Source organism: Euleptes europaea, chromosome 15 (assembly GCF_029931775.1).
Source record: "Euleptes europaea isolate rEulEur1 chromosome 15, rEulEur1.hap1, whole genome shotgun sequence".
In the NCBI taxonomy this organism is placed as follows: domain Eukaryota; kingdom Metazoa; phylum Chordata; class Lepidosauria; order Squamata; family Sphaerodactylidae; genus Euleptes; species Euleptes europaea.
The window spans coordinates 26880919-26907056 of record NC_079326.1 but is presented as its reverse complement, the minus strand read 5'-3'; the positions used below and the strand labels follow the sequence as shown (position 1 = coordinate 26907056).

Genomic DNA, 26138 nt, shown 5'->3' with positions numbered 1-26138 from the left:
GCGTCATCGTCCAGCCAGTACCTCCGCAGCAGCTCTCAGGATTGGGCTATAAATGTACCACTGGTCCAATCGAGCTCTTCTTATATCCTGACACTCTGTGTCTCTTTCTTTCATTTCTTTAGATGGCCTTGTGGACTTCTTTTAAGGCTGCTGCTGCCTGCTCTGTTAATATGATCCCTCCCTTCTCCTTTAAGTAGATTGCCCCTGCTCTTCTACCTTTAATCTTTAATTGTTATCTAATCTTTCTAATGGGAAGTTACTCAAGAGTTTAACTTATGTTGGTTTCGCCACTTTTTTTAAAAAAAGAACCTTTTTCTTTATTCTCTCTTTGGGTAATTATATCTAGTCCCTTACTTCTGACTCTCTCTCTCTCTTTGGGTAATTATATCTTTACCTTACTTCTGACTTTTCATAATATATTATCATTTCTAAGTACCTTGCCTATTTTTTAATGAAGTTTCTTTTGGGTTTTTTTGCTATGAGACTGGTTTATATTCACTCACTAATTTTCATTTACTTTCTAAATATAAACCTTGGTTTTCTGTATTATTTCGTAACCTCAGGCAGCTGATACTGTTGATCATTATTTTCTTCTTTAATATTGTTTTTTTTCTTCACTCTCCAATGGCTTTTTCATGTATTTTACCGATAGCATTCTTCTGATGTTCCTTAATCCTCAATTCTTGGCCATCCTGATTATTCCAAGTCTTTATCCCACTGGTTCATCTCATTTGTTCTTTTAGTATTGATCATTATCTTTATGTTGAAGCCATTCAATAGTGTTTTTCTGACCCTGATCTTTTGTCTTTTTCCTACTCCAATTACTTTCTGGCTGACCCCCATCTACTCATTTTTCACACTTAAATTTATCTGAAATGGAGCCTCCTGTTCTTACTTGCCCATTTCCTGCATTTCAGTCAGCTGTCGCCTACATTCTTCTGCCAGAAACTGGAATGTGCTTTTTGTTTCTTCCCTTTCTTTTTCCATCAAGTTTATCCTCCCCTCCCCCACTGGCAAATTCTGTTACTTTCAGTTTCTTAAAGACATAAGACAAGCCCTGCTGGATCAGACCAAGGCCCATCAAGTCCAGCAGTCTTGGCCAACCAGGTGCCTCTAGGAAGGCCACAAACAAGACGACTGCTGCAACATTCTGCCTGTGTTTCACACCACCTAATATAATGGGCATTCTCCTCTGATACTGGAGAGAATAGGTTTGCATCATGACTAGTATTCATTTTAACTAGTAGCCATGGATAGCCCTATCCTCCATGAACATGCCCACCCCCTCTTAAAGCCTTCATCACATCCTGGGGCAGGGAGTTCCACAACTGAACTAACTTCATATTAGAAAGTGTCATTCTTTTCTTACTAGTCTTCATTTTACAGGGTTCAGTCTTTGAAACTATCTCCCTTGGATTATTGTAATTCTTTGCTTGTCACAGTTTGTCAGTATCTCATCTTCTGCCTCTTGTTTCTGTCCTTCACTCATCTCCTTGTTTTATTTGTTCTTTAGCTCATAAATCTGGGGTTTTCTCCTGTACTGCTCTGACAGAGCACTCTTCTGCTTTCCATTTTGCTGTTACCTACTTTTAATGGGGATTGTCCCATTTGATCCACACAACAAGCCCCAGCATAAGGGCTATTAGGCAGTACCAACATAGTCTTCCTGAGGAGTTTTGTTGTCCTAAGCAAAGCAATTGCTGTGTTTACGCTTTCATTATACACATGAGGATGACTTCTACTAGAAAAATACAGTAAGTGCAGACCCTTAGGCAGCACACCAGGTTAACAGTCATCATCATTAAACTATGGTCAACACGCCTCAGTTCACTTCAAGGCACTTGCGTATTGGGCTGCCATTAAAACTTAATCTCCCTACCTGGAGGGCGTGGTGAGCTGCAATAATCCATTTTACTTAATGCTAGCACACCACTTTGCAAATGTAAAATCACTACATAATATGCTAGCTACCACAAGCTCTCCTTGTGCTCCAGGCCAGCACAGAGCATAAGAGTATAAAATCCCAAAACCCATTAATAAAAACCACAGCACTCCCAAGATGCTTTCTACAGCCTTTTACTATTAATCATCTCCACTCTGAAAACTGCATACAAAGAAACAAGGATGTTTTGACATAAATTATAAAATGGTTTTGATCAGATTTTATCTCCTATAATAAAATAATGACTTTCAAGGAGTAAAACAGAGAATGCTTTGCATTTCATTTCAACTTTGTCTCAGAAGCACTCTGTGTTTCCCATATACAACAGCAGTCTTGGGTAAGGATAGGGACCCTTAAAAGTGCTGTATTTGCAAATATACACCAGTATAACAATAACAACTTCCTATGGTTTTCAAGGCAAGAGATGAGAGGGGTATGGTAGCCAAAAGCTGGGTTTCTAGCCCTGTGGAGGATCCTTGGAGGACCACTGTTGAACTCCCGCACTGACCCTAAGTCCCCTTCTGAGCCTCAACTGTAGGTGGGGTTGAGAATAGCGAGGTACCATCACAGGGCAGGTCTTCTACCCTATTTCTAGTTTTTGCATGGGAGGGCTGTTGTCCTAAGCCATGCATACCTTCTCAAGAACACAGCAGAAGCCATGGTTCTGGCAGATGAGTTGACAGAGTGTCGTCCAATATTGTCCTGTTGTTTTGAGTGGCAGATGGCTTATGTTTGGATAGGTTTCGCCAAAGCCTTCTTATTATCAGGTAATAAATTAAGGTGAGTGGAGAGCTCTTCTCATAAGTAGAGCTGGTAGCCCCCCCATTATGGCATGATAGCTGGAAATTCTGAGATGACGAGTAGGCTTTCTGATTAACAGTATCTATTTTCTTGCCCTTGTCAGCAGGAAAGGAGTGCACACCCTGTCTCTGCTTTGCTTGCATCTTCTCCACCATTAATGAATGGGCAGGATGAGTGAACAGGAATGGACAACCTTCTTGCTGCACTCTGTACATATTTTCAACTTTCCCTGAAGTCACAGAAATCCAGGCAGGTTTGTCCCACGTATCCTTTGAAATATCCAAAACACCTTGTAAGAGTGGAAAAGCTCTAGTTCCTGGAGTCTTGGAGTACAGCCTGCCCAAAATTTTATCCCTCAGTTTATGGTCTGTGGATGTCACTTGAATGTCCAGAGATTGGACCATTCTGATCATCTGTTCCGAGTAAAGTCTTAAGTCTTCATTCAGAGAAGTTGGGTCAGGATCCCCTATGGTGTTGTCAGGCAAAGGCTTTATCAAATTCTGAAAGGCCATGCTGGATCAGACCAATGTCCATCAAGTTCAGCAGTGGCTTTGAGGTGGAAAGTATGGTCACTGAGGGCCTTGGATGTGAACTGCTGACCGAATTTATAGGCCGCAACATTATGCCCTTCCCTGAAGCAGATTAAACAAAGGGTGTGCTCATCCATTCTCATCTTTTTGGTTTCACAAACGTTTTTTAAAAAGTGTCTTCTGAGACATACTGAAGACAATCTCAGACATTCACAAAGAGAAAGTTGATGAAAAATGGCATCTAATGTGCTCCAATGCTCCCCTTAAAATGTACACCGACTAGAAAAAGCTAGAAAAAGTCTTCCGATCAGCTGGTCTGCGTGTATGCAGTCCAAATGTGGGACTGCACAGAAGACCAAAGATGAATGGATGTTACTTTTGTATTGCATTGATATGATAAAGAGCCAAGTCCTTGCATTGGTTATTAACATAGATGAGCACTTTGGGCTCGTTTATTGCTCACAGGATTATTCACTATAATTACTGCAACATTTTCAAACCAGCCTGAGAATTTTTACTCTCACAGTTAGTGGTGCCTCAGAGACAATAAAGAAGATGAGTTCATGTCCAGATAAGTTTCTACCCTGAATACATATATTCTGTTTCAACGAACAGTCTACGAGCAAGCTCAATTCATGGTAATGAAAATTCCGCCCATTAAACAAGGACTGTAAAGTCTCTTTTAAGACAGCCACATTACAGGAGTCACAGCAAAGCTAAAGAATGTTGTACCAATATAGTCCAGCTACAACACAGGTCCAGTGTTAACAATGAAAACTGCAGGCTTAATTAGGGAAGCAACTTCATCAGCTACTGGTCCTCACACAATCCCTGCAGCTGCATCTTCCATACATGTGGCCTCTGTCCAACATTCTTTGCAACAATTTTTTTATTTATGTATTTCCTTCATTTGTACCCTGCCTTTCTCCCCAATGGGGACTCAAATCAACTTTCTCCTCCCCTCCATTTTATCCTACAACAACCCTGGGAGGTAGGTTAGGCTGAAAAAGTATGGCTGGCCCAAGGTCACCCAACGAGCTTTCCTGGCACAAGTGGGGATTTGAACCAGGGTCTCCCAGATAAAAGTCCAACACTCTTAACCACTACACTACACTGGCTCTCAAGAAGAAGGGGGACTCATCAAAAATTGCCTTTCCTTAGACCATAAGAAAGGCCATGCTGGATCAGACCAAATTCCATCAAGTCCAGTAGTCTGTTCACGCAGTGGCCAACCAGGTGGTTCTAGGAAGCCCACAAACAAGACAGCTGCAACAGCATTATCCTGCCTGTATTCCAAAGTGCCTAATATACTAGGCATGCTCCTAATAGGTATGCATCATGACTAGTATCCATTTTTACTTGTACCCATGAATAGCCCTCTCCTCCATGAACATGTCCATTCCCCTTTTAAAGCCTTCCAAGTTGGCAGCCTTCTCTTGTGGAAGCCTGCAAAGCAATGAGGAGTCATTTCTGCTGATTCCCCCTTCTTGCTTCAGCTTCCTTCCCCATACCTTATACTTATAGCATCCCACACTATTTCTAAGGGCCTCCTGACCCTGCTGGAGCACTTTGAAAGCTCAGGGAATGGGAAGATAAAGAAAAATATCCTATTTGCATGCAAAGATAATATAGGAAATCCCTTATTTGATTGCAGCCCTAAGGGTGCATCAGCATGGGTTATTTGCCCTCAGTATGATGCTGTTAGGAAGTGTTTTTCCCCCTGCTTTCACACAGCATCATGGTCCTTCTTCTTGTTGGATAATTCACAGTGGGTAGCCGTGTTAGTCTGTCTGCAGTAGTAGAAAAGGGCAAGAGTCCAGTAGCACCTTAAAGACTAACAAAAATATTTTCTGGTAGGGTGTGAGCTATCTGAAGAAGTGAGCTGTGGCTCACGAAAGCTCATACCCTACCAGAAAATATTTTTGTTAGTCTTTAAGGTGCTACTGGACTCTTGACCTTTTCTACTTCTTGTTGGAGTTAGATTACATAACAAGGCACTCTCAGTGGCAACCTCAAAATGCCTTCCAAATGGATTCTTGGCAAATTTGAACATCTTTAGAAACACTGCAAGATCTTCCATTTGATGGTGGAGTTTGTGAGCCGGGGTTAAGCCATACCGGAGAGATTTAATTTAACATTCTGATTAATCTTTACCTGCCTTCAGAACCTTCAGATGCCAACAAGATTTTCAGGGTATGAGCTTTCAAGAATCAAAGCTCCCTTCATCAGATACCAATAGTTGAACAATATTTAAGAAAAACCATTGCAAAATTACTCACACACCCAACTATTCAATGTTTAACGTTAGCTGGATGAAGACCTAAATTTGTTCATGCAGAAGGGCAGCCTGTCACAATGCAATCCCTTTTTAATGGGCTTAAATTACACTATCCATCAGCCTCATGTACGAAGACATTTGAACATACGCTTCATATTCTGTCAAAAAATCTACTGTACAGCTCAGTTTTGTAGTGCTGCACCTTCCTTGACCCAGCAAGCACTGCAGTGACACAAATACACTAAAAAAATAGTTTATGGAGATTTGGAAAATAAATTGGGGTCCAAATGTTGCCCTTCACTTACTTTCCAAGGGCAAGTGCAAGGTGGCGAAATGTTGTCTTGTTCCTAACAGTGAAAAACAGTTCAGGAAACTAGAAAAGACACACTTCTCTTGGCACAAGTATGGTTCTGGCTGTGTGGCCCTAACATAAAAACAGCAAAATCTGCAGCTATCAGCTACTATGGCCAGCAAGGGGCTTCCTACTGAAGCAAGACTGGAGAAGGAGCGGTGGTCTCCTTTATTTATTTAAGTCCGCCTGTCTCACTGCGACTCAAAGCAGATTACACAGAGTAAACAAACAACAGAACTGAAGCAAAGATAACATGTTAACATGACACATTAAATGATGCAAAATTACACAATGGGAGCTAACCCATAGCAAACTGTACAAACTGTACACAGTTATTGGGGACTAACCATAATCCTCAATAATTTATCCAAGTAACTTTATGAAGCCTTTTGTAACAGTGCTACCCTATTGCCTGCATAGAAAAGCCCTCGTGGATACTTGTTTGGCATAGTTTCAAGGAGATGGTATTATCTATCGTAAAAGTACATTTTCAAAAGGTCTTGGTTACACTTCTAGAAAGCTGAGTTTCACTCACTAGGAACTGGCTACTGCTGTTACTTCCACAAACATACTTAGCTACAACGAAGTGGCTAATTTATACTATTGAAGGCTACAGCTGAAGTTCAAGGTACATAAATTTTGTCCAATTGTTTTACAAAAAGAATGCTTAATTTGCGAGGGAACAGTAAATGGGAGCAAAAGATGCAAAGATTATAATGGAGTGTTTGCAGAGATTCTGCAAAGATACTGTGTACTGACTAGATTACTGTTACACTGCAAGGGAATAAATTAACAACTGGCTTTGTAATTCTAAATTACTCAATGATGGCATACTATGCACCTAAGAACAAAACCACCAATGTAACTTGTACCACAAGTTTTACCTTTAGGACTACCATAAAATATATACAAAAAAGCAATTAACAAAAACAACAGCATGCTTCAAAATACACAGCCTACAAACACTAGCAAATGAAGAAGAAAAAAATAAGAAAAAGAAAAGAAGGAGGGAGAAGACGGAGAGTTGGTGTTTATATGCCAACTTTCTCTACCACTTAAGGAAAAATCAGACCGGTTTACAATCTCCTTCCCTTCCCCTCCCCACAACAGACACCCTGTGAGGTAGTGGGGCTGAGATAGTGTGACTAGCCCAAGGTCACCCAGCTGGCTTCATGTGTAGGAGTGAGGAAACAAATCCAGTTCACCAGATTAGCATCCACAGCTCATGTGGAGGAGAGGGGAATCAAACCTGGTTCTCTGGATCAAAGTCCACCACTCTAAACCACTGCTCTTAACCACTACACCAAGCTGAGCAAAGCCTCCATGAATCCTTCATTAATTGACACGCAACTCTAACCATCTCCTAAAAATCTGGAAAACCAACACAGGCACACCCAAATATTTTCAACCACTAATGCTAAATAATTCCCACTCTTGGTCTATTTTTTTTTTAATTATGTCCGGTGAGGGAGGGGGTTAGGACTATCAGCCCACAAAACAGCTAACGGTAAAACTTTAAAATAATTTAAAACAGAGTTGTAACGTTAAATAAAAACAATATCCAAATTTAACAATAAAACAAATCTCCAGGTACAACAAAATATAGTCATACAGTAAAACTTGAAAGTTAAAGTTAGTTCATGACAAATGCCTGTTGGAATTTCTTTTGTTTTAATTAGACATATGAAGGCCAAAAGGAACAATAATTACCAGGTATTCATGTATAAGCACAGGCTCTGTAACGCCACGGAGGACGTTTCGTTCCACATAACCACCTACTGCACTTCTAGCAGAGGAATGGAGCACAGCATTTTAAGAAAATCACAGTATGCAACAGGTTTATAAGAAGAACGTAGCAGCAAAAGTTCTGTTTCCCCCAAATAACTTAGGGATTTAAAGGTAAAAACCATCGCTGAACTGGTCCTGGAAATCTGCTGACATCACAGGTTTTTTTAGTGTCAGAAAAAATACAATTTATCATCCTACCCCCACTAATAACAGGGAAGCTGCATTCTGCATCAGCAGTAATTTCTGAACACTGTACACAGTAGGCAGATCTGAGCATGTGTAACCATGGCTGGCCCCTTCTTCAACAATGCACGGTTGGGGTAGGAGTGTGTGTATTGTCCTTTCTTGAGAAAAGGCACTTGTAACCACAGCTGACACCCGTGCATCAAGAAGCAATGCTGGACTAACAACATGCCATACTGCAGAACTGAGACTTAAAAGGAAAACATAACCCTGTCCAAACAGGCCAGAAGTGTCACTAAAGGCATAACATCTCAGCCTTTTCTAGATAAAGCCTTGGTTTGTTTGTGCTCATTCAGCCCATCACTGACTCCAGATCCTGACTGAACATTCTATAACATCCCTAGTATTAGATGGAAATATGTGAGGGGGGGGGGAGAGAACGAATGACTCTGTACCCCGATTCTCATGCAGAAGGGCAGCCTGTCACAATGGGCTTAAATTACACTATCCATCAGCCTCATGTATAAAGACACTTGAACATACGCTTCATAGTCTGCCAAAAAATTCTACTGTACAGCTCAGTTTTGTAGTGCTATACCCGCCTCAACCCAGCAAGCACTGCAGTGACACAAACACACTAAAAGAATAGTTTATGGAGATTTGGAAAATAAACTGGGGTCCAAATGTTGCCCTTCACTTACTTTCCAAGGGCATCCTGCTAACTTTCATCCCTGTTGCGTGTTGCTCTCACCAACTCTGCAGTCAACCATGTTCTAGTTAGCAGAAGAGGGTGCAGAGGAGTGATGACTTGAGTAGTACGGTAGTTAGAACAATGCTCAGCCCTCATAGATCCAACTGATTCAAGCCCAGTAGATTGGGGCTGTACCGTCAAGCCAAAGCTTCTATTTTGGGGCTTCAGAGAAGAGCACTACAGAGAGTTCTCATTACAGGATAAAGATTAATGGCGTCTGGACACAACAGGGATCAAATAACCAGACATGTTTCTTTTTGCTTATCAAGTGGGAGAGAAAAAGAACTGATTCACTCTCCTTCACAGTACAAAATCCCTGGCTCAATCCATTGAAACTGATAAGAAGCCATTCCAGTCAACCATAATGAAGCGCTGCTTCATGCAGCACGTGATTAAGCTAGGGCATTAATTGCCACAGAACTATTTTAATGACTGCAAGCACAAATCCTTTATTTAAGCATTAAATAAGATAGAAAAATGATAAGTGGTACAAACTGAATAGCCTAAACCAGCACATACACAACCTGCAGTACAATGCACATATACTGGAAGTATGCTTCATAATAAGACATACCAACATGCTTACTTAAAAATACTGAGAATTCAGGCATTTCTCCTAACATGGTTGGTCATTTTCCTATCCTCATGCAGCTGTTACTACCACTTGCACCACACTACCCCTTTCTATGCTGACTGCCACTCATGATTGGTAGCAGAGCTGAAGCTAGACCTTTGTATGTGCCATCCCCTACTTTTGTTTAGAAGGTGGAATAAGCAAGCAAAAAGAACCAAAAAAAGTACATGTAAAGGTTATGTCCCTGACCTGGATAGCCCAGGCTAGCCTGATCTCATCAGATCTGAGAAGCTAAGCAGGGTTGACCCTGGCTAGTATTTGGATGGGAGACCTCCAAAGAACAACAGGGCTGTGACGCAGAGGCAGGCAATGGCAAACCACCTCTGAACATCTCTTGTCTTGAAAACCCCAACAGCGGTCACCATAAATCAGATTGGACTTGACAACAAAACAAAACAAACAAACAAGATTGTGTCCTTCTTGCAACTCTCTTAACAACTGAAGATTATCGTGCATAGCTTGGAAGGTCTGTAAGTTTCTGCACCCCATGTTCTAGAATCTGAAGAGCAAGATACATGAAATACACTGACAAGTAAGGCTGATTACAAACTGCTTTCTGTCTATTACCATCCAACACAGCAACACCTCCCTATGCCCCTTCTTTCCAAGGACACACTAAAATATCCTGAACAGAAATACCTCATAGACTGAAAGACTAAACTTTAATGTGTCCTTATTCCCACCGTGCATATTGGAATTAATTCAAAATATATAAATGGCTAAAACACAGTGGGCTAATCCATTCATTCGGCCAACAGCACAAACAGTACACTGAAAGACGACATCATCCGAGTTCCTATCCACATCCAGACAGATCACGTGCCAATGCCACACACAAATAAATCATCCTACAGTAGGTCTTCAGCGTCATGAGATGGAAAGAAACTCTGTGTCAGTTTATTTATTATGCAGAAATTACTATCTCCTACCACCCTCCTTAACTAAACACTTATCATTAAAAACCAGAATATTTTAATAAGGTAATTTTATATACAATTTCTCCCTCCCTTTCCCTCATGCATTTTTTAAAGAATGAAAGCTATTTTGGATCTCAGAAGCTAAGCAGGGTCAGCCCTGGTTAGTATTTGGATGGGAGACCACCAAGGAATACCAGGGTTGCTGTGCAGAGTAAGGCACTGGCAAACCACCTCTCTGTTAGTCTCTTGCCATGAAAACCCAAAAAAAGGGGTCGCCATAAGTCAGCTGCGACTTGATGGCACTTTACACACACACAAAAATCTACAGATGCTATACAAATAAATAAGCCAAAGTCACTTATTTTGTACAGTTGAACATATGGCAACACCACCAAAATGCACCCCCTTGGCAAATGACCTGGAAGCTTCAATTTGTGGGGAGAAATGTCAGTTTCCAAGCAAATTCACAAATTGTTCTCTCTTTGAAAGCCCCTATATTTGTAATCAAATATGAGAAGCATAATTTAAAGACGTCATTTAACCAATCAATCAACCACCAGTGTGGTACAGTGGTTAGAGTTTCAGGTTGCTTCCAAATGGCAACAATTCCCCTTTGTGAAGTCACTGCAACTGCAAAAATATATCCCTTTTCATAAATTCATTGGGGCAGAATGACTGAAAGGTATTCATTTTTAAGAAACACAGATTCAAATACCCAATTAGCTACAAAGCTAGATGGTCCTAGGAAAGTCACCTTCTCTCAGCCCACTCTATGTCATAGGTTTTCTGTGTGACTAAAAATGTCACTCTGAGCTCCTAAATGAAAAGGAGTGATGCAAAACAAATATTACTAAAGAAGCCACTCTTCTACTTGGAGGAGAGCAGCATCCCGGCTGATGGGAGGATCACCCATCAATAAGGAAGTACTCCCTCCCTATGAGTAGAAGGAACACCTACACTGCATCCAATATTTTCATCCATACAGTGCTTTTCACCACTCTCTGCCCATCAGACAATGTTTACCACATTGGCTTGTCTTCCAAGGGTTCCTGATCATATCCTAAGGTTGTACACTCAGTTCACTCAGGCACTGAATAAGTTCAGTGGGGCTGCTACTCCACACGAACTGAAAGAGTGTCCTGAAAAGCACCCAACACTTCTGAGTCTACACACAGCAAAGGAATGTCAGTAGCCAAACCATCTTTCAGAGAAGTTTCTGCCATCACTGACCCCTTCACTGAAAAGCTTTAATGGAAGCTCAGAACAGAATCCCACTATTTCCCACAGACCCTGATCTATGTGGTCAAAACAGTAGAAGCCCAACCCAGCACAGCTAAGAGGAAAAAATCCTAACTCTGACAACATGCCTATGAAATGACCAATAGGGCAGGAGGAGCCTTTCCTAAGAGAAGGCGGCAGTTGGCAGCTGAGTTCTCTATCCATACTGCAGCAAGAAATAAGACAACCCAAGTACACCTCTGTATGGAATACATAAATGCCTCTTTCCTCACATCTGCAGAGACTGCAGCTTGGCAAGCTTTTTAACCCAAGTGCTACTAAAATGCATGGGCTTCAAAGCCAAGCTGGGCATCTGGAGGGGCAAGGAGAGGAAAAGATATGGGAGGGGAATTCCTCCACCTCGGCAATTCTCACAGCAATTTCCTGCCATCTGTCAATCAATCCAGCGCACAAGGGAGAGAGAAAGTGAGCATGCTCAGTGATCCAGATGACATCAGCTTGATCAATGTTGAGGACTGGGAGGCTGCAGCAGCAGCAACCAGGAGAGGCAGCTGGAAGAGTCAATTGGGGTGGACTCCATTCAGTTCCCCACCAATGCCTCCGCTGCAGCTCCAAAAACAGGGAACTCAGCCAAGCAGGGCTTGTACAAGGCGGGTTTCTCCCTGCAGTGGGGAGGTGGGGGGTGGTTTGGTTGAGTTACAGCTGCATTTTGCAACTGTAGGCATGTAACGCGGGTCTCTAACAATGCAACCCTACGTGCTCCACGCCTATTGATTTCAGGAAGCTTAGACTGGATTAACCCTCCATAGGACTGTACTGTAAGTGCAGCAGCTGGCCTCTGGGGCTGCCAAAGGGCGAAAACGCATGGGAGCTTTCGCCTTGGATTTTCCGCTCTCTCAATGCACATTTAGAGGAAGGCACCGGCAAACCACCTCTGGTAGTCTCTTGCCACGAAAACCCCAAAAAGAGGTCGCCATAAGTCGGCTGCGGCTTGATGGCACTTCACACACTCACATGCACATTTCCCCCAGCCAAATTCTCAAAATTTAAAAACAAGCCCCCCCCCCATGCAGAGTTCTGAGAACTCAGATGGGGAAAACGGGCATCTAGAGAGCGGCGAATGCGAGGCAAAAGCTCCCCGGGCCTTTTCGCCCAAAGAATCCCTGAGTTTCTAGAACAAGCTTCCACGAGGGCCAACGTCAGAAAAGCCTCCCACCTGCCTTAACCCCCCCCCAGCAAGCCTCCCCCCATACTGAACCGAAGTATTGGTCCGTCCATCTTGATTTAAAGGAGAAAGATGGACTCCGGGAGATATTCCCAGGGCCGTCTTAACAGCATTATGGGCCCCTGGGCAAGCCAGTGTGCTGGGGCCCCTACGCCACATAGGCCTACAGGCAAGTGAGGCGGCCCTGCGGCAGAGGCGACTGCAATACTAACCCAGGGATACTAATGTAGTAGAAAAGAGCAAGAGTCCAGTAGCACCTTAAAGACTAACAAAAATATTTTCTGGCAGGGTATGAGCTTTCGTGAGCCACAGGCTCACGAAAGCTCATACCCTGCCAGAAATATTTTTGTTAGTCTTTAAGGTGCTACTGGACTCTTGCTCTTTTCTACTACTGCAGACAGACCAGCACGGCGACCCACTGTGAATTATCTTCAAGGATACTAAATCAGAGACAAACCACAACGCCCATTTGGAACACAATAGCACTGCAGCGAATATTATTTTACAGTTTAGTACAGTCTCCAGACTACCGTGTGGCAGTACTGATTGATGGCAAGTCCCTTAACATACACAGATTAGCATAGGGCCCCTATGCTCGTGGGGGGGGGGCTGGATATTCCCTTTCTGGGGGCCCCGTCTCCAAATGTCGCCGGAGTTCCCCTCGGACGACGCGTTTCTCCTCACGCGGGAGGAGGGGTCCCCCTTTCCCCTCAAGAGGCGTCCTCGACCCGAGCGAGGGCCCAAGGTGGAGAAGGGAGCGCAGCCCACCCGCCCAGGCGCCGGGAACAATGGGCGGGGAGGGGGGCGCGCAAGACGGCGCGGCGCCAGGGGCGAGCCGAGGGCGCGCGGCCACGCTGCTGCAAGGGGGGTGGGGGATTTGGAGGGGTGCCGACGGTCAAGGGGAAGGGGGGGGTCCTGGGGCAATGAGGGGAGGGGCTCAGCGCGCGGGGCGGTGGTGTGTGAGCGCGCGCTGAGCCCTTCCCCTCATTGCCCCAGGACCCCCCCTTCCCCTTGACCATCCCTTGACCCCTGGTCCCGGCGCGAGGCTGGCGCGCGCGCTGAGCCCTTCCCCTCATTGCCCCAGGACCCCCCCCCTGCCCCTCGACCATCCCTTGACCCCTGGTCCCGGCGCGAGGCTCGCTTACCCCCACCACGACCGTCTCTTCCCCCTGGAATTTGGAGACGACCTTGTCCCCGCGGAGGAGCTCGGCTTCGTTGAGGGGCCGGAAGCGGCACATCACTTTGATGCTGCACTCGGCGGGGTCCGCCATCTCGGCGGGGTGGGGTGGGGTGGGGCGGGGGTCGCGAGGAGGGGCTGGGCGCCGCCGGACCGCTGGGCTGGGCGCGAGCCTCTCCCCGGCGCGCGCTGCCTCCCCTCTCCAAGCGGCAGGCGCGAGAGGGAGGGGAGCCCGGTCAGAGGGCGAGGCGGCGGAGAGGCATCCCCCCCCTCCCCTCCCCTCCCCTCCCGGGCGAGCTGCGAGGGGTCCCGCGAAAGGGGGGCGAGGACAGCCCCCGGACCCCTCCGCGGCCGCTGCTGCTGCAGGGGAGCCGGTGCAAGCGACGCGCGCGCGGAGCAAGCTTTCTACTGCGTTAAAGTCTCGGGGCGGGCTCCTTGACGCGCGGCTCTCCTGCAGCCATCCTGCATCCCCGCTCGCGGCAACCACCTTCTCCCCCACCTCCCCACCACCACCACTACTACCACTCCCCCGTTTTGTGACTTCACTGCGTTGCATCGACCCCTCCCCAAAGCTCACTGGCGACGGTGGGCAGCCCTTTTCGAAGCATCCTGGGAGTTGTAGTTCTGAAAACTGCACAGGTGGGGACAGGGGCGCAGTGTGTGTGTGTGTGTGTGATAGTAGACAAGGGCAAGAGTCCAGTAGCACCTTAAAGACTCACAAAAACATTTTCTGGCAGGGAATGAGCTTTTGTGAGCCACAGCTCACTTCTGCAGATACCCTGCCAGAAAACATTTTTCTTCGTCTTTAAGGTGCTACTGGACTCTTGCTCTTTTCTACTACTGCAGACAGACGAACACGGCGACCCGCTGTGTGTGTGTAAAGCGCCGTCAAGTCGCAGCTGACCTTTTTGGGGTTTTCATGGCAAGAGACTAACAGGTGGTTTGCCAGTGCCTTCCTCTGCTACAACCCTGGTCTTCCTTGGTGGTCTCCCATCCAAAGACTAACCAGGGCTGAGCCTGCTTAGCTTCTGTGATCCGAAGTTAGCCTGGGCCATCCAGGTCAGGGCCAGGGGTGCAATAGCATACCAAAAAAAAAAAAAAAAAAAGACAAGGGGGGACACACAGAGGAGCCACGCCACCTCTCTTGAGAATTACTGAGGTGGGGTGGGGGGTATGGTTCTCTTTAATCCCCAATGTATTGTAAACCAGGGTTGCCAACCTCTAGGTAATAGCTGGAGATCTCCTGCTATTGCACCTGATCTCCAGCCGAAAGACATCAGTTCACCTGGAGAAAATGCCTGCTTTGGCAATTGGGCTCTATGGCATTGAAGTCCCTCCCCTCCACCAAACCACGCCCTCCTCAGGCTCCGCCCCCAAATCCTCCCGCCGGTGGTGAAAAGGGACCTGGCAACCCTATTGTAAACTCTTTGGGGCAGGCACCAACCTTCCGGTATTCTGCGAAATGCTATGCCCACTAACGGAGCTAAATAAATAAATGGTGGAACTCCTTGTCCCAGGATGTGGTGATGGCCGCCAACTTGGAAGGCTTTAAGAGTAGTGTGGACATGTTCATGGAGGATAGGGCTATCCATGGCTGGTAGTCAAAATAGATACTAGCAATGATGCATACCTATTCTCTCCAGTATCAAAGGAGCATGTCTAGTGTTGCCAGCTCCAGCCTGAAAAATAACTGAAGGTTTTAGGGGTGGAGCCTGAGGAGGGAGGGGTGTGGGAGGGGAGGGACTTAAATGAGGTATAATGCCATAGAGTCCACCTTCCAAAGCAGCCATTTTTTCCAGGTTAATTGATCTCTGTCTCCTGGAGATCAGCTGTAACAGCAGGAGATCTCCAGCCACCACTGGAGGCTGACAACCCTAAGCATGCCTATTATATTAGGTGCTGTGGAACACAGGCAGGAGAATGCTGCTGCAGCCGTCTTGTTTGTGGGCTTCCTAGAAGCACCTGGTTGGCCACTGTGTGAACAGTCTGCTGGACTTGATGGGCCTTGGTCTGATCCAGCAGGGCTTTTCTTATGTTCTTAAATCCATTGTTATCATTCATTAACATTCTTGTTGCAGGTTTCCTGCAAGGAGCTTATGGCAGGCAGCATGCATGGTTCTCTCCTCCATTTTGTCCTGCAAATAACCTTGTTTGATAGGTTAGGCTGAGGGAGAGCGACTGGCCCAAGGTGATTGACAATGCCATCTTAGGTATGGTTGCTTTTAACCCATTGAAATTTGCTGCTGGAGATTGCACTGCCAGTAAGCAAAGTGGCTGAGTGAGAATTTTGAACATGGGTAGAGTTGCCAGCTCCAGGTTGGGAAATACCTGGAGATTTTTGGGGCGGAGCCTGAGGAGGGCGGGGTTTGTGGAGGGGTGGGACTTCAGTGCCATAGAGTCCAATTGCCAAAGTGACCATTTTCCCCAGGTGAACTGATCTATGTCACCTGAAGATCAATTGTAATAGTAAGAGATCTCCAGGTCCCACCTGGAGGTTGGCAACCACACTGTAGCTCCTGGAGAACATATTTGGCAATTAAAAACACCAACAGGAATTGTCCACACAATTTACCAGAAGCAAAAGTGGAATGGGTGTGGGGGAGACCATTGTCTGTATAAAGCCTAAAAGTTAAATTGGCAGGTTTTTTTCAGGTCTTTTATAAGCACAAAATTTAATAGCCTTTCCAGACAATTGTTTGGAACAGTGCTATGTTTTGCAGAACCAGCTCCTTGCAGAGAGGACACCAAGTGGAGGAAAGGCCCAAGGACAGCCATCCTTTAGCCATCTTTAATGCAGCCATATGACATTATAAAGTCCCTGCTGCTGAGCACAATGCAAGCCCTCAGACTTCTATGTTGCATTGATACAACTTTGATTGCTGCTAGTCACCTTGAACATATTAATGGAAGGCACAATTATAAATAAAATAAATACTTTCTCACAATAAATGCTTGGGATTTCATGTGTAAAATTCAGGTTTCTTTTCTTCATCGTTCTTTTCTTCATTGTTCTATTTTCACACATGACATTGTGACTGCATTTCTATACATAGTTTTTCAGGAGAAAGCCACAATTACCTCAATGGCTGTTATATTTTCAGTCCAAAGGGTTCTTAAGATTGTTGTTGTTGTTTTCTTGTTCCCAACATGCCAAGGATGCAGCCTGATGCCAGCCAGCTACACCCTGCACCCATTGAATCAACAAAACATTTTACACATGATGATGGCACAAAGAGGCCTTAAAACCATGGCCTAGACTAGAACAAGAGTGTCAAACTCAATTGTTACAAGGGTCAGATATGACATATATGCCATGTGGAGGGGCCAGCCGTGGCCCACCAGCCCAGATTGAGAGTGGTGGGGGTGGCTGCCTTGGCTGGCTTGCCGGCCAAATAAGAGCTCTCAAGGGGCCAGATCTGGCCCCCGGGCCTTATGTTTGACACCCCTGGCCTAAAATAATATTTTCCTCCCCCTCCATTTCTAGTTTTAAACATCCAGTCTGTAGAAGAGGAAAAATAAACTGGCAACGGTTTCACAACAGTCTCATAGATATTGTCGAAGGCTTTCACAGTCAGAGTTCATTGGTTCTTGTAGGTTATCCAGGCTGTGTGACCGTGGTCTTGGTACAGCTGCTGGCGAAACGCCAGGAAAGAAAATACCAAGACCACGGTCACACAGCCCGGATAACCTACAAGAACCAATCTCATAGATGCTTGGAGAGTAGATAATCCACAGAAAATGGATTATGCACATAGACACGATACATATTCTAGAATAGATTTTATTTGAATGTCATCTAACTTAATGGAAAATATTGTAAAGGCAGAAATTGGTGTTAAAAATCATCCGAACTGTGGCAAATAGCTATGGCAGAAAAATTGACACGTCAACTTAGAGTAGTCAAAGGTAAAGCTAAAATATCAGATTTCTATGAAAAGTGGCATGACTTTATTTTATACACAAATCAGAAAGGTATTCAGCATCCATCTAAGCCCTTCCTTAGATTATGGAAAAGGATTTAAGTCCAAAATATATAAAGAATTATTTAAAAAACCCAATGCCATCAATGAATCCCTGTCTTATCAGTAATTGTAAGATAAATCAGAAAATGTTTTCCATACCCTCTGTCAATAATCTGATTCAACTTTTTTTTAAAATAAACTTTATTACATACATAAAATACATACTAATCTGATTCAACTTTATGTATTTTGTGTTTTTGTATTATAGTGTTTCCATGTTTGTTTTTTAAAAGGTTTGTTGTTCGGGTGGTAGTTTTCTGTTTGGAAAATTAATTTAAAAAATAAAAAAAAGAGAATGTAAACGTTTGCACACTGTGTTGTTTTATTTTGGTTGGTCTTAATAAAGGGTATTTCATTGCTTTTGTGTTCAGATTTTACTATGAACCAACATAGCTACCTGCTTTTTTGGTTTAATGAACTGACAAGTAACTTGTTTAATTTTTAAAAAACCCTACCAAAACAATTTACCAGGGTAAAAGTGGATTGCATGATCAAACTGCCTTAGACCAATAGTATTCACTCTGCAGACTGTAAACAGCCACATTCACAATTCCTATTGCCTAAAAGAGCTACATAACTACTCTATCCCCAAATACTTACAAACAGTAATATATAGTGTAACCTTTTAATTGCCAGAGCACATATTTTATGTCAGTCTAGGTAGGAAAGTATTTGCATGTAACATAATGCTTTGGGGGAGGGGCTTCTGGTTAGGGTGTCAGACTAGTGCCTGGGAGACCTGGTTCAAATCCCCACTCTGCCATGGAAGCTTGTCGGGTGGCCTTGGGCAGTCACACACACTCAACCTATCCTACCTCACAGGTTTGTTGTGAGGATAAAATGGAGAAGGGAAGAATGTAGTAAGATACTTGGAGAAAAGTGGGGTATAAATAAAATAAATGAAATGAAATGTCATGTTCTTCCTGACGCTCACTGAATGTCTATAGGTTGTATGCTGTTGGGAGGTGATAAAAGCTACAATTAGCCAGGAAATTTTTAGAGAGTATACCTGGCATTATCTGGAAGCATTACATTCCATATACTGTATGGCAGTAATGATATCAAACCAGTTAGGAAATTTGGCAAAACAGTTAATTAGACCCTGTAGAAAATGTTTTTAAAAATATGCATATTAAACATTTTAAACCAATACATAATTTAAACAAATGTACTCACTGTGTTTGAACAGAGATAACAACTGCAACTGTGTACCCACCATTAAGGTTCTTCTACACTGCAATTTTTTAAAAAGTGCTTAGCAGCTTTACCTAACAGCACAGATTTACAACATAACCAATAGTGACAAGGAGGCATAGTTACAATGCTTGTTAGAAGCCTTTTGGTACCCAATGTCCAGGTTTCCTTATTCAATTACCATTTAATTAGTATAAATCTCCCTGCATAATCAAATAGTGAATTCTGTTGTGTAGTTCTTAGTTTTATCACCATCTCTACTTTGTTGGACACTGTCATGGGTCAGCCTGCTGGGGCTTCCTCAGATGATGAAGACCTTGAAGCTGAAGGCTATGAAAGAGGGGAGCAGCAGCCGGCTGAGCAGCAGCAATCAGAGCACCCTCAGGCAGACAGGTCCTCCCCATGTCTACAGCCACCCAGCACAGGAGACTCACCTGTCAGAGGCCAAGTTACAGGGAGTGCCAACAGAAAGCCCCCCCCCTCCCAGCCACTGGAGCAGAGGCACAGGAGACTCAGGGCACAGCTACATGAGCAAAGGAGTGCTAGACTGCAGGCCCAGCGAGGAGCGCTCCCTTCTGACAATTATAAGATTAATGAGGATCACCAGGCAGGAAATGCTGAGGTGGGATAACAAGCAACAGCTGGTTCCCCCCAGGCCTACTTAAGTCATCAAGTGGGCTTGGCTGTTGTGCAAGCAACTCATCACCAATCTCCCTGTTGGCCTTGGCTTTCTGCTATACTTTGGATTCCTGGTATCTTGACTTCTTGGACTGACCCTGACTCATGCCTTAAAATGCCCTTGTCTGTATTGGTATCTTGGACTCTACCTAAATTGTGTATGACCTTGGACTGCTTCCCAAGCTATGCTTTGAGCCTCTGGACCTCACTCTCTGCCTGCAGCAAGACAAGCACCCTGGAACTATGAATTTTTACTCAAACCATTTGTGAGGGAGTAGCCATCCAAACTGATTGTTGCTTGTAAATCTCCTACAAACACAGCCATAGATGTCCATCTTTTAACAAGTCGATTCAGGCCTTTAGCATTCATCATGCTAAAGGCTTTGTTAGTATCATCATAAGCAGTTTATTCTGAAATATTACCAAATATGGTTCTTGTAGGTTATCCGGGCTGTGTGACCGTGGTCTTGGTATTTTCTTTCCTGATGTTTCGCCAGCAGCTGTGGCAGACATCTTCAGAGGAGTAACACTGAAGGACAGTGTCTCTCAGTGTCAAGTGTGTAGGAAGAGTAATATATATAGTCAGAAAGGGGTTGGGTTTGAGCTGAATCATTGTCCTGCAAAAAGTATCAAAGGTAACGTGCCAATCATTAATGTACCTTTGATACTTTTTGCAGGACAATGATTCAGCTCAAACCAAACCCCTTTCTGACTATATATTATTCTTCCTACACACTTGACACTGAGAGACACTGTCCTTCAGTGTTACTCCTCTGAAGATGCCTGCCACAGCTCCTGGCGAAACGTCAGGAAAGAAAATACCAAGACCACAGTCACACAGCCCGGATAACCTACAAGAACCAATGAACTCTGACCGTGAAAGCCTTCGACAATATTACCAAATGTATTTATTTCAATCCTGAATTTCTTTTCTTTCTCCCCTTTTCTTCAACCTTAAAGTATTTCTTTAAATCAAATAATTTAAATCATAAAGAATTTCTGGGAGCAGAGATCTGTGTCTAGATATAGGTTTTTAGTTCAGTAGTCACCTGTCTCATTACTGGGAGGGGGGGGGAAAGTATGCTAACATTATAACCCCAACTTTTTACATTATACACTGATAAATTAAATGGTATGCTCTAGAAATAATAAAAGTATTAGATGTTATATTCTATCAAGAATTTTGATGGTTAGCCAGATAAAAGTATAGTTATTTCATACTGCATTGCAATATTCAAACTGAATTCTTATATATTGTACACAAAGCAAAAACTACCCCCATTATTCTGTTAGTATTGTAGTATTGGTAGTAAATAGATGTATTTAGTAGGATGTAATTTAGAGAGCAACCCTAAACAGGTATACTCAGAAGAAAAGAGCCTTGGCTACTTACCGTGAAGGCTTCTTCTTAGAATGCAATGTTAGGCATTGGGGATGATTCCCGCTTTTCTAAGTATCTATTATCTGCCAAAAACTTTACCATCTCACTGTTTCTGAAAAGCTTGCTATTGTTACCTGATCTTTTTTTCATTTACTTGGACCTCCTTTTTAAGCTTTACTTTTTCATCCATCAACAACTCAATTTGTCTTTTTTAACAAAAAGCCAGAAGTAGAGAATCAAACATCAATCTTGAACCAACTGCCCAACTTCAGAAAATCCCCAGATAGCAATCCTTGTTACCTCCAATCTGTGAAAAGACAACAAGCTGTACAAAATACAGCAAATGGGTAGAATGTATTTCCTGCTAATCAAAACTAAAGGGGCTGATTCTCAAAAGCTGAAAGATGCATGCCGTATCTGGGGGCTTGGTTCTTATTTTCAGCATGATATCATCACAGCAGACTGTACTTTTTACATAAAAGGTACACATATGGAAACGTTGGAGTGAGTTCATATTTCTTTCCAAGATGGTTCTTTACACTTTGTAGACCCCCATATATCTTTGTTATTATGCTGCAATACCAAACCATTATTTTCAGTGTTACTTGGAAGAAGTCTTATTAACATCACTGAAATATGTTTCCAAGAATTTTTGCCTGAGATCAGTCATCCTATGGCTAATGTGGCAGTATCAGTAACACTGTTACAAACCTATCATCATTCTGTAGTGGCCCCATTTTTTTTTTTTTTTTTTTTTTGCACAGGACCTTCTTTCAGTGCCTATCACTCACTGTCCTTTGTATCTTTTCTTTGTGTCCCATGGGCATGTAACTGCTGCTGGGACAGACTCTCCTGTGGCAATGTCCTTTCCTGTAAATTGTGCTTCCTGACCAGTGTGCCACAGGTATACCTGGCCTGCCTTTTGAGGACTGTTTGGGCTACAGCTTTGACTTTATGTTTTTCAGCGTCAATACTTCATTTTGCTGGTCCTTTTCCAGACTTGTGCTTAATGTTGACACTCCTTTACTCCCCGTTACACCAAAATTTATTTAATTTGTATGCAATACTTCCTCTTTGGACTGCAGATCAAATTTGTTTTTGCCGTCAAATCACATTTGACTTACAGTGACCCCTGGTGGGGTTTTCAATGCAAGAGCCGTTCATAGAGGTTTGCCATTGCCTGCCTCCACATCATAACCCTAGTATTCCTTGGAGGTCTCCCATCAAAATATTTAGAGTCAAAATATCAGAGTCAATCCTGCTGAGCTTGTGAGATCTGATGAGATCAGGCTATCAACTCTTTTCTGTAATATTGGTTACAATCACAGTAACTTTCCCCAAGGTCACCTATTTATCTTGATAGATAAGCAGGGATTTGAAAGTTTGCCACATCCAAAAGCCAGCTTTTTTTACTGCTACAGTTCTCAAAAATGATCAAGCTCTGAAAGAAGAAGAGTTGGTTTTTATATGCTGATTTTCTCTACCTTTTAAGGAGAATCAAACCGGCTTACAATCTCCTTCCCTTCCTCTCCTCACAACAGACACCCAGTGAGGTAGGTGGGGCTTAGAGAGCTCTAAGAGAGCTGTGACTAGCCCAAGGTCTACAGCTGGCTTCATGTGTAGGAGTGGGAAACCAACCCAGTTCAGCAGATTAGAGTCCACCGCTTTTAACCACACCACCATTCTGGCAATTCCAGAATGAGAACCATGCTACAGCATGGGGATTCTATTCTATATTCCAGCCTATACTTCTAGGAAGATATTTAAACCAGATATACCTGTGCCTAGGATTATTATCTTGATGCATATACTCTATTCCAGTAAAAACTTAGGCAGCTTCTAGGAACTGTTCTGAATTAAATAAACACATGCAGCAATTCCAATCCTCGTCCAAAATTAGGCATCTTGGCTAAACAATCTGCTAAATTGAAAGTACGATCTTAAGAACATTTTCCTAGGAGTAAGACCCGTTGAATGAAACGAGATTTCATTCTGAGTAAATGTGCTTAGGATTGCTCCCTGAATCACATCTTGACAGTGCCATCCTAAGCAGAGTTACTCTCTTCTAAGCCATTGGACTTCAATGGACTTAACTCTGCTTAAGACGGCACTGCAAATCCTTGCATGCAAGCACATTCAGCTTGCACAGAGGTTATGCTTCTTTTTATTGTGCACATAAGTGCTAAGGATTGGAAATTGGCTGTGGCTTCCCGGCATGTATATAATATGAAGCAAAACCACCATGTAGGTAACCATCTCATGGATCAGCATACACACATTGGCCCACAATGTATAATCACTGGTACCTGAAGAAGTGAGCTGTGACTCACAAAAGCTCATACCCTGCCAGAAATGTTATTAGTCTTTAAGGTGCTATTGGACTCTTGCTCTTTTCTACAGTTTCAGACTAGGATCTAGGAGACGAAGGTTCAAATCTGCCATGGAAGCTGGCTGGGTTGCGTGGCTGGGTCTCGCATACACACACTCATCTTCACCTACCTCACAGGTTGTTGTGAGGATAAAACAGAATGATATAAGCTCTTTTGGATCCCCAGGGTGGAGAAAGATGGAATATAAATGAAGTTATTAAATAATAAATATAGCTGAAGATGGGGGGCGGGAAATAACTAGCAGGTTGTTTGGGGGATGGGGAGAAGGGAAGGAAGCAGAGAAAGGTGAGGATATGGGGGTTCTCAGGAGGAAGTGAAAAGGAAATAGTGTGTGAAAGAGGATACAGGGGAAAATGAGATACAAGTTGTTGCTGGTTCCCCTCCACGCAACTAGGCCTGACCCAGCAGCCTGTACCACACAACTTGGCCAGTTTTCCTCTGGAGAGGCTGCCAGGATGAGGGAAGGAGGGAAAGCTGAAGATATGGGGCCAGTTAAAATTAGGTTGGCTGGTAGGTGGGAAGAAGCAAGAAAAGGGGAGAGGCTGTGGGAGCTTTTAGGGAAGGGTAAGAATTAGTGGCGGAGGGGAAAATATGCCCCCCACAAGTCCTTGTGGTTCCCCAACTTGTACATTTCTATTAAAATGAGAAGAATTATTTTGAAGGGTAATTTATAGACACTACTTATTGATCAATACATTTGAACACTGAGTCATCCCCCTATTTGACATTGGAGTAATTTTTCGCTCCAATCCAAAAGGCTGATAGCCAAACCGTGACATTTTGTCCTATACTACACTTTCCTTAATTAGTATACATTATTAAAGAACAAAACATTGTGTTCCAATTGCATGGAAGGATTACTTCAAATGAGTTTGAGACAAGATGGATTGATAGAGCAGTAGAACTTGTGTCCTGTAGAGATTTTCTGTGCCATTGCTTATTAACCTGCATCCCTGACTGGCCATGCCCACTTCACTCGTAATTGCTTCCTTTTGCCATAAAGTCCACATAGGGACTCACTCACAGCCAGTACTTATGCCCTACATATTGTTTAAATGTGGCAGTCACATATTAAGAAATTACTACTTGAATCTAAGTGACTGTTACTGACTCTGAAGTCTAGTAGAAAGTGTTTCAGTCCTCAAGTATATAAACATTTAAATCTCACCTCTTTGAATATGAGGTACCTAACAACCAAGTCATTAAAATATAATATTGAAATCACAGCAATTAAAAACCAGCCAGCTTTCCCAAATCTGAAAATCACGTAACAGGATTACAGCTCAAAAAGACATGCCCTCCGAAAAAGGACTGCCTTACAACACTTTTGAAACATCAACAAGGAGAGTCTTCTCTAGACTTCCTCCAGAATCCCATTCCACAAGCCTGGGGCTACAATAGAAAATGTTCATAATAAATAGGAGCCTGTCAAGCAGAGGGCACAGATATGAGCTGTTCCAAAGACCTAAGCCAGTGTGCTGATCTAGACAGGGCGTCAGTCTTCTAAATATGAAGGGCTTAGGTCATGATAGAAAGAACTAGCTACCTTGAATTGAGCTCAGAAATAATAGGACATGAATTAAATTGTCTCACTTTAAGTTCCAGTTCCAGTACAAAAAGAGCACCTGTAGGCAGATAAGCATTTAGGTTCAGCATATCTTCAAGGCAGCTGTTAAGTAATAAACTCCAGATAGAGCAATAGCCTTATCTTTGCCAGACAGCATATAAATTAAATGGTAATTATGAGAACAAACAGGGAAGTGTGAAATCAATGGAGTTATAAAAGACGATCTTAAAGATTAATATAAATCACATCTGAATAAAAAAAGGGTGTTTCTGTCCTTGCCTTTCCACATGGGCAGACTCTTTGATCCACTTCCTGCTATCTTCTTGAATATGGTACTAAGTGGTTGATGTATTTTGAAACGATGCAAATCCTGAATAGATTGCATGACTCTTGAGATAACAAGGTCATCTTCAAGTGAAATGTCATGTGAAACCCATTTGGGGTCCCTGTATTTCCAGGACCATACTTAAAACTTATCAATAGTGCAAGCATATCTTAATTATGTGTGCCTTAACTTCATCAGTATGTTCCCCTCCCCCAAAAAAGGGGCAAGCTTGTTTCAACAGATTAAGCTGTGTTCTTTTGAATTGTTTTTAAATTTTGAATGTTTCAGTTCTAATTTCTGCCCATTTTTTAAACTTCTGTTTTTAATCTGTGCATTTTTAAAATCTTGTTAATTGGACTGTTATTTGTCCTTGCACCCTGGCAATGTTTGTTAACCACCTTGAGCTGGAGGAGATAAAGCAAGATAGAAATGTTTCAAATAAAGTAGAATAAATAAAACAAAGTAATTGTGCAAAGCACTTGGATTCTGACACTGTTATATCACAAGCATCGTCTTCCACCATGCCAAAACACTTTACTACATAAAAAGTTGCTTCTCTAGGCTCTTTAGTACATTCCAGTAGACCTCTGAGAAACATCTTACATTAATTAACCAGTCTGATGGACCAAAAGCTCAGGTTCACTGGTGCGTATGAAGTTTCCTAGACTACTCACATTTTTTTTTTTTTAGTATCACATTCTCACAAAGTACAAGGAGGGACAAAATATGGGTTGAAAATACTGGCAAAAGGCAATTTCAATCCC

At 43.2% G+C, this 26138-nt stretch overlaps 1 protein-coding gene across 1 annotated transcript in view; it reads right to left on the bottom strand.

The window, feature by feature from the left end:
• Positions 1–13912, bottom strand: part of KIF5C (kinesin family member 5C) — a 94716-nt gene extending 80804 nt beyond the window's left edge. The window contains exon 1 of the mRNA XM_056861357.1: positions 13786–13912. Within this exon, the coding sequence (XP_056717335.1) occupies positions 13786–13911 (126 nt within the window). The 5' untranslated portion in view covers position 13912. The remainder of the gene's footprint in view (positions 1–13785) is intronic.
• Between the last annotated feature and the right edge of the window lie 12226 nt (positions 13913–26138).